Consider the following 10,267-nt stretch of genomic DNA (forward strand, 5'->3'; position numbering starts at 1 on the left):
CCCCCAATGTAGTATCATCAACATTCATTCTAAAAAAGATAATGTGACGATCCAATGGTAAGTTAAGAGACCTGATAGAAAAATGGCAGCAAACCTTGGCCAATTCCTCTCCTCTGTTAAAGTTAAACTTTAAGCTGGCAATTATCAGCAATAAGATTAATAAATATAATAAAGTTTCCTATAGTAACACTTTAGAAAAAAAAGACTTAGAAGGTACAATTGTGATCTCTCAAAAAAAAGTTAGAGATAATCCAAATGACCTAGACTGCCATAAAATTAAAAGATCCTATAGAAACCAACAACTCTCTAATTCTTCTTAGGAAGAAACCTTCTAAAAGCATAAATTGAAGATCCAATGGATTATAGAAAGTGATAGGGACACTAGATTCATCTATCAAACCACTTTACAACAATGGAGAAGAAAAAAAATTAGTTCTCTTAAATTGGCTAATGATATAGTTGTTATGGAGGAAGTTGATATCAATACTAAAGATATGAACTACTTTTGACATAGGGGAGGTATTGATGATGGATCCATTGATCCTCATTATTTGCTTGGTTACATTCATGAGCTCATCTCTCTCAAGCACAATGCTAACATGACCAAAAAGGTTGAAAGAGGGGAAGTCAGAACTATTGCTTTCTCCTTTCAAGGCTTCAAGTCTCGTTGTACTGATGGGTTCCCCTGGCATTCTTCTTGGAATATTAGGACATCATGGGAGAAGATATTTTCAATGATGTCTAGCACATCTTCAAAACTATTAATATGGAAAATAAAGCTAATCAAACCTACATTGTGCTCATTCCTAAAAGAATCAATCCCATCTATATGGAAAACTCTCACCCTATTAGTCTTTGTACTACTATCTACAAAATTAAAATTATAACCAACATTTTAGAGAATAGGATGCAACCGATCTTGGAAAATAAAAAATAAAAAAGGCTTTGCTAGTCGAAGGAATTTTATGGATGTGGTCATTACAACTCATGAAATATTAAATTCAATGAATGTCAATATTAAACCAGCCATGGTTCTCAAGCTTAAAATTTCTAAAGCTTATGATAGGGTGAAATGGTGTTTTCTTGATAAAGTGTTAACCCAATTTGATTTTTCTAGTAAGTTCCAAAAAATGGTTAAGAACCATGTCACCTCAATGAGCTATGTTATTCTTGTTGATGGTACCTCTTTGGGGGTTTTTCTACTATTAGTATTGGTCTTTGGAAAGGAGACTGTCTCTCCCCTTACCTATTTATAATTGTGGCAGATGTACTAAGTAGGAACATGAGTAGACTAAATCTCGACAAAGTTATTTTTGGTGTGACCATAGAAGTAGCTAATATGTCCAATGCAACACATGAGAAATTTGTGGATGATACTATCCTTTTTGGAGAGATTATTCTATCTGATGTGAAGGCTTGGAAGTCCCTATTATCTAACCATGCCAATTTGTCTAGCACATATATTAACTTTCATAAGAGTAAAGTCTTCTATTTTAATAGTCAGCAAGACATGCAAAGAAAAATTTATGTCAAAATAGAATGCCAAATTTGATGTTTCCCAGATATGTATCTCAAGGTCTTCCTTTGTCCCTAGAGAATCCTAGTCACCATTACTCGAATAGTGTCATAGAGAAGTTTTAAAATAAAATGACAGAATGTAAACAAAATCTATTAAGTTTTGGGGGTAAGCTTTTTCTCCTTAAAGAATTTCTCCAAAGTATCCATGTGTACAATTTTTAAATCTATTTAATACCAAAAAAGGAAGTAGATATCATGGAGAAAATAAAAAATAGATTTATGTGGTTGAGATTGGAGGAGAAAAAAAAGATGGCTCTTGTCAATTGGAATCAACTTTGTAAACACAAAGAGAATGGTGGCCTTGGTGTTAGAATTCTTACAAGTATGAACAAGGATCTTGTCTCTAAATTGGGATGGGTAACTTTAGAAGGAGTCAAATATTGAACAAAAATACTAAGGGCTAAATACTTATCTTATGATCGATCTAGTTTATATCTAATAAAGAATAACCCCAATGACAACACTCTTCTATGGAAGAACAGTCTGAAAACCAAGGGCCTGATTAGAAGAAGCAATAGAACCCCAATACAAAATGGTGGAAAAAGTCAATTCTTAGAAGAAATATGGAAGGATGAGGATCCTATGAAGGAGATGGTAAATGACTTTTCTGTGATAGACTAGTTGGAGGTGAATGTGGGGGAGAAAGTGGAAAACTACTTAAAATGGGGCAATGGTTATCCTAGACGGAAAGACCATATTAGACTATGGTATGTTCAATGTCAGGCCATAAGAATTAGGCATTACTCTAAGGAGGTGGGTATCTTTCTTATGGAATTTCTCCTAGATTCTAATCTCTTTAATCAAGAACAAGAAGAAAAATGGTTCTAGGGATATAACAACAATGGTCTCTTCTCTCTTAGTTTGACCTAAAAATCACTTAAAGATACTTTATCTATTGATAATTTTTGGAAGAGTATCTTGACCCATAATCTTCTACCAAAAGTTAACTATTTTTTTTGGGTTGTGGCTCATGGAAAAATCCTCACAATGGACAATATATCTAAGCATGATCTTATGTTAGCTAGTAGGTGCAACCTATGTGAAAAGAATATTGAGTCTATCATTCATATTCTTTTATATTGCTTGTTCACAGTTGAGATACGAAATTTGATGTTCAAGGAATTTCATCTCATCACAGTGCTCCCTAAAATTATTAAGGATTTACTGATACAATGGAAGGAATCTGCCTTCTCTCACCCTATATCTTCTAATACATGGGAATTAAAACTTTTTGTGGTCAACTAGTGTGTTTGGAAAGAAAGAAACAACATAATCTTCAAAGATCAAAAGATGGAAACTAGTTCCATTTTCCACATCATCAAAAAAATCACCAAGGATAGTGTAAATTTTTCTCATTTGTCCAAAATCCTTACATTCCCCAACCTTCTTGATCCAAGGCTAAACAAAAACTAAAATATCAAACAAAGTTTGATAGATGTCAACTAGTAGAAGATATAGAAACGGAGAAAGTGCTACTAGCTTCTGTGTGACAAAGGATGGCTAAAGTATAATTTAGATGGATGTTCCAAAGATAACCCTAGTGTTTCTAGAGCAAGAGGAACTATGAGAGACTAGAAAGGTGATATAATACTTGGCTCTTCCATGTTGTTGGGAATTAGGTCCAATAGTTATGTTGAGGCTATATATAGCAACGTGTATTAGTATTAAAACTCTACAAGACTTAGAAGAGGACAAAGTTGAGTTGGAAGGAGAATCAAATCTCATTATTGGCCTAAATTTAAATAAATTCAAATTCTAATGGAGTATTTCCCCTTTAATTAATGATTACAAAATAAGGATCTCGTCATTCAATAGTTTGCTAATTAAGCACACCCTTAGAGAAGGGAACAAAGTTGTGGAGTAGCTGGCTATGTAGGGTCTAAACAATGAGGAATGAAAGATGGTAACTAAGATGGAGGGAACACAAGAGTTAAATATAGTAGTTTTAAATGATAACAAAAAATATAACGGTACATGGTAGGAGTATAAGAGTTTTAAGGTGGACAACCAAGCATCCAAGTTGGTAGGGTTTGGGCCCATGATCATTAAAGAAGATGTGTTTGAGTATCATTTGTAATGTTCACATTAATAAGGTGTTAATCCCTAATAAGAAAAAAAGGATTCTCTACAATGTTCCAATAATCAGGTTTAATTATGTCAATCCTAACCCCTCTCTCTCTCTCTCTCTCTCTCTCTCTCTCTCTCTCTCTCTCTCTCTCTCTCTCTCTCTCTCTCTCTCTCTCTCTCTCTCTCTCATTTCCCAAGATGGTTAATAATCTAATTGTCAGACATTTATGGAGTGGAGCTAGATAGTACCCCACTAAAATTAGGCATTTCATGTCGCAAGTCATCATGATTTACATGTTTCATATCGATCATAGGGAAAATACCATCTTTGTGAAATGATATGGACCTAGGATCAGAGAAAGATTTGTGATAAGAACTGTATAACATCAAATCCTATGACTTATATTTTTCATCACTCTTATTTAGGAACTTAAAGTTATCCTATACACTTAAAGCTTTTTAATAACATCCATTTTATTCAATTTTTAGAGAAAGTTTCCATAATGACTAGTCTTGCAAACATAGATATTCACAAGATGAACTTGGGTGCCAAGAAAACTAACTAGTTGTATGAGAAGGAGAAGATCATCGATGGTTTGCTAAAATATGTTGAATCTAGAAATAGAAAAGATCTAGAGAAAAACAAGAAAACTTAGGGTTATTTTTTCAAGGAGGGATTATATTCTTATATTTAGTTGATGGAAGGCCACAACATCACCCTTTCCACTAAGTTTTCTAATTTTTGGAACAAGTGCTAGGTGGAGATAGGAAGTATCAAATATGTAGTGATGCTAGAGCTAATTAGTGAAGCGATGACCCTGGATTGTATTGTTGTTCAAGTTGAAAGAAAAGGTATGCTAGATTATAGTAAATTTAGGCATAAATTCTTTGAAGATACAAAACAACTAGTTATAGGAATAGTTCTTGAAATGGGTATCATAGGATATCCCTTCCTGGTCCTTTTGGCTCGATATGTAACTGGTTAATTAAATATTTCATTCTTGAAGGTTTGTATATGACCTATCATGGCTACCATTTTCCTTTTCTTAACATGTTGAGACATGGGGAAAGAGTTAACATCTCATTCTTCCTACTTTCCTCTCTTTTCAATAGCATTATCTTGGGAGAACGCCCTCCCATTCACCAAGGGCTCATTTTTTCCCTCTACCACCATGTCTGTGCTCACCATCTAGGTTTTGGTAGATGTCTCTTTCCCATAGAAAACCCTAAGTATCCTAAGGGGCCTAAGTCTTCGATAGTTATTAAGGAAATCTACATTAACAAATCCCAAATGGAGTCACCCCATTTTTAAGATAACCCTACTTCCTCCAAATCCAAGAAGCTTAATATTTCTTTGAAACAATCCCTTTTGATTGAGGCCCCCAAAAAATGAAAGAATACATTATCTAAATCTAGCCCTACTAGTACTCCTAAAAAAAGGAAAATGATGGAAGACATTATTGAGATCAACACAAATGAGGGCATGAATTTTCTGATTTTTAGGTGGAAGATAGAGCTATGGACATCAAAATGTAGAAGGAGAACACTAGTTTTGGGGAGAGTAGTTTTGCTAGATTAAAAAACAAAAAGAGAAGAGATATAAGGAAGAAAACAAGAAGTGTTCCCACAATTCCCAAATGGATGATATGGAAGAAGAAACAAAAGTGGAGAAACCATTGGAGAAAGTTGGAATTTTCTCCTCTAAAGATGTAGATTTCAAAGTGGAAGTAGAGGATATTGATGAGTAAATATAATTTCCCTAAGAAACAAAAGTGGTGGTAGACTTAGGGATTTTCAATGACGAAGAGATCAAGTTTTATGATAAAAATGAGGTTTGGGAACAAATATTTTCCCCTCCTAATATAGAGAGGCATCTAGAAGACTTCAAAAAGGATCATGAAAAAAGTTTCTCTAAAATTAATGTGAAGATTGTGGAGCTAAACAATAACTTCAACAAGGCCATCACTAAACATGAGCTAGAAGTGGTTATTTCCACCATCTCCAAGGTGCAAAAGGAAATGATGAGAGAGACTATATTTGGGGTGATCATTGGGAAGTGTAAATTGAGATAGGTGAGCCAAAACCAAGGAGGAGAAGTGGATGTGATAAAGAGTGCCATACAAATTGAGAACTGGATTGAAGAAATCAAATACCTTGATGAAGATTGGGAGAACATTATACAATCCTAGTTCATTGTTCTTGTATTTTTGGCTCTTATTAGGTTTTTTGGTGTTTTCGTATTTCATATGTGGTTTCATAAAGTACTTTTCTTTTCCTTCAATGTTGTCGGGTTTAATTCTTTTAACTTATAACTCTATTAATTCCCATTGTTGTTGAGGTAGTTTACTTCTTTTAGCTGATAGCTCTATTAATCCCCACTATTGTTGAGGTAGTAAGACTTTTAATTTAGTATGTTTTGTAGTTTAAAGTTTTGACTTAAGTTAGTTTTAGTTGTCGATGGTTTAAACTATTTGAAGAACATGGCTGGTTTTGATTAATTTTTTTTTCTTGAAGTTATAGGTGGGACTCTAACTGTTGTGTTAGAGTATGCTTCTCTACTATTTGGCTGTAATGGTCCAAGGTAGATATGGTATGTGGCCATTGTTGTTTTATGGATTTAGGACCATCTTCCTACCTTTTTAAATCAAAATATCCTTGCAATTGTTTCTTAAAGATTAAACCTTAGGCCACCATTCAAATCCTTATGTTTGAATTTTATGAAGCTTGTAGTATTCTCCGATTCATGTAGTTTTGAAATTCAATAATTTGTGAATAATTTACTATCAAATATTTTTTTCTTGTCAAATGAAAGCTAATTTAATAGAAATATAATAGTATGCTTCAACTTCAAGTGTAAGCATCTAAAGTTGTTCTTGAAGTTTTTCATTTGCATGAGCTCCTTCAACATTGATGAGATTCTCCCTACACTATGGTAATAGTTACTCTAGATGCATCAACTTCAGACATTCACCTCCACATCATTGATCTCCCTCTCATAGCTGGTCAACCTGGGCTGCTATTATGCCTCGTTTCCCCCAAGGTTAACCCACAAGCTAGGGAGTGTTAGTGACACCAAATTGACCTCTAGTTGCTACCATTGGTTGGTTAGTTGGCAATGGATATGGATGGCTCTATTGTTTGAAAGGATTTCCACAATTGGCATTCACTATTTCTCTAAGAAGAGAAGAAAAGAAGGATAAGGGTAATGGAGAATAATGGTCACTATTTGTCTCAATTTGCCACTACTCGGGTGACTTGAGGATATTCACATTTCTGAACTTGGCCCATTTATCTGTTTATTTCTGTTGTCTATGAGCGATGTCCATGTGACCTTGTTTTATATGGACTAAGTCCAAACCTTTATGATGATTAGAAGTTGAAACTTTACTCTATTTTTCTCCCAATCATATCTACTGATTATCATGTAATTTCTTAAATTTTTATTAATACAATTTTCATCCCACTATTACATTAAAATAAACTAATCGTTTTACCTAAAGTTTTTTTATTAACTTATCGTAATGTAATTCAACTAACACTAGAAGACTTGCACCATTGGATAAAGAACATAGAAACGATTATACTAAAGGAACAAATTCAATAGTAGCATTTTATTTTCGCAGTTCAACATATATATTATTGCTTCGACTTAAAATGAGAAAGAAAACTCAAATGGTTTCTTCACGCAAATGGGGCGATTAAGTCTTTGCAGATTATTATAACGCTTTTACAACATACAGGCTTACACGCTTGTTTCAGAAAACGCCATTACAGTTCATCCTGCCACAACTCCATGCCGAGAGTGCAATGAAAGGTGTCCCTTTCCACTTTATAATCATGGCATCACCATTGGCTTCCAGATTATAATATTCTCTAGAGGCAAATGCATCAAATAACAATCTAGCCTGATACATAGCTTTAAAGCTGAAGTTCCTTTCCCTGAAGCCTGCTTTCTTGAACAAACCCCTCCAGACATCAGTTGTGACATGCCTAACAAACCTCTCCTTCCCCTCGTAGACTATCATATTCCTAATCTGACTTGCAGTGAATAATTACTCATGCTTCACCCGCATACTATCATTTCTGTCCGTCATTGTAGCATCCAACAGATCGAAATACGAATAGTAATGGAAAACCACCTTGCCAAATCTATTCAAAAAAGATGGAGAACTATGCGGGGCTTCAACATCTATATTCACCAATATTCTTGGTCTCATTTTGTTTATAACACTCATGAGTTTTTCCAAAAGGACGCGATCGTACAAAAGAGTTCTCAGAATAATTGGAGCATAAATTGCCAACGCCTCACCTGGTTTTACAGAGAAAAAACCTTCATTAATTTCTTCTATGCTTCCGATCTCCACCATGTTGTACGATAATGGAACCGCAAAAGGTATAGCCAGCTCATGAAATCTTTCTCCGGTTCTCGAAAGCTCTTTGCCGTTCATCCCAACTGCTGTAATCTTGAGAAGCTTGAGCACAGGCAAAGATCTGTGTGCCAGATACTCCATCAATACTGTCCATTGCGACCCAGTTCGCATCCCCAGATCAATTACATGAATCTTCTCTGCGTTCCCCACGACGTCTATGATTGCCTGCACAGACTTGAACTGGAACACATTGATAAAGGGAAGAAAAATATTAGAGTAAGCAAGTATTTTAGAAAACTCTTGTTTGTCAAATTCAGCGTCAATATTGAATGCGAAATCTCGGACTGGTTTAGGCGCTGCGTTGTTTAGTATTCTCCGAGTCTGACATTCGATTCTCTCCTGTAGGGCGGCGGAGATATCATAACCGAGCCTCTGCGTGGCATTCCCGACTTGAGAAGACATTTTTTGGCATTTGCTCAGAACTTCAGAAGCGTGATCATATTTCCCCACCGCTATCATTCGGGCAGACCGTAGCAGAAGTTGAACCAATTCCACCTTAGGGAAAGCCTCGTTATCAGATGTAGTGCATACAGTTACTGTCATAGCTCCTTCCGAATTAGGGTTCTGCTCAGAAGACGGGATATCAATTCTTTGTACCCCGGAAATAACATTTCCAGCCTGAGAATTCCCCGGGTCACAAAGTTCTTTCAACTGTCCCGCCATTTCGTAGTTATTCATCAGTTCGTCATCGAGAGGAAAGATGTCAAACAAATCAGGGCTCATTAGTTCATCACCAAAAGAAAATATTTCATCTTCTGGCAGATTAAAGGTGTCTTCCATAGTCAGAAACTGGTCAAGCCCAGTAGCTTCTAACTCACATGAGGGGAACAGCGTGTATGATGTGTTGGTTCCTAAAATCGCAGGTTGGAATTCTACGAGCCTTGTCCGCTCGATGCTGGGATATCCAACTGGTTAAGGCCAACTTGACGGAACTGGATAATACAGTCCAAGTTCCCTGCACTTCCGGCTCTGCCAAACCGAGGCGGGTGCGCCTAATCTTGGACGAAACACTTAGATCCAAGACACTTAAAACAGATCAATTAGAATGCGAACACAATAATATTTTCCAAATGGCAAGAAATATAGAAAAACATTAAACCTGCGATATATGAATTGAGAACAAAAATAAATGATTTAAATAATGTTTTAAATAAAGTATGAATATAGATTAATGCATCATATGAATATATTACTTTCTCAAAGGTAAGAAATTAAACAATTGCCAGCATATAGATTATGAATCAGGAGTAAAAGACCAGTGCCTAATTAAATGGGCTATAGAGTCAAAATTATCAATTGAAATGTACAACTTTATAAAATCTAATATATTTGAATTATAAACAATTTTAATAATCAGACGCGATGGATCGATTATTTAAATGCAATTTTAAATAAGTCTAAAATGCACTTTAACTCTTACTGAGACAAGTTAGACATAAATACGGAAACAATAAACTATTTCACAATATTTATGATTATCAAATTTAAAATGCAATAATGATCCCGTCCACTATTCTGAATATTAAAATATTTATAAAATATAAATAAAAGACATTTATAAAGGACAAAATTTAATAATGAGTTAAAATCTAATGCAGATAAAATAAATGTGCTTACAGATTATGCCTAAAAAATTAAAAGTAGAGACACTCCCTAAGGATGATCTATCCACAACAAATATATCAGGACCGAATGAGATTGACTCAAAAATCCACCATCCACAAGCTTGGTTCAACAGGTCACTCCGTTGCCGATGAGAAGATATAACATATCATAAAACAGGCTAAGAAAAAGTTTCAAATATGAAAATTGAATGTTCCCCACCTTGGTTCTACTTTACATATATTTATAAATGTCCAAAGGGCACCAGTTATGTTTTCAAACATTGCACCTCTTCGCTAAAACTAATCCACATTTAAATTTTTTATTCGAATCAAATTGTAATAGGTGGTTAGATCTTTCCCGTGGTTCACAATAATTGATGGAATTTTCGTCCATCTAACAATGATTCATGGCCAATAATCTGCAATGTCCACCTCACATTTTTGCAGACCTCTCCAACATCTAGCGATTCCTCTATCTGTCAGGTGTCAAACCTCCCACGACTTTAGTATCTTCCTTTCCAGAGTCTCCAGCACGTGATGGCTCCCACATCTGAGCGCATCCTGCCAAAACATACACAAAGCACTGTA

At 35.1% G+C, this 10,267-nt stretch overlaps 1 protein-coding gene across 1 annotated transcript; it reads right to left on the reverse strand.

Moving 5' to 3' along the window:
* Window positions 1–7,697: 7,697 nt before the first annotated feature.
* On the reverse strand, window positions 7,698–8,855 carry LOC149561219 (scarecrow-like protein 31). Its single transcript, XM_089827764.1, has one exon. The coding sequence runs from the start codon at window positions 8,853–8,855 to the stop codon at window positions 7,698–7,700; it is 1,158 nt and encodes a 385-aa protein (XP_089683890.1).
* Between the last annotated feature and the right edge of the window lie 1,412 nt (window positions 8,856–10,267).

The sequence above is a fragment of the Cupressus sempervirens genome, chromosome 4, assembly GCF_028749045.1.
Source record: "Cupressus sempervirens isolate cs-2001-9-10 chromosome 4, ASM2874904v1, whole genome shotgun sequence".
Lineage (NCBI taxonomy): Eukaryota > Viridiplantae > Streptophyta > Pinopsida > Cupressales > Cupressaceae > Cupressus > Cupressus sempervirens.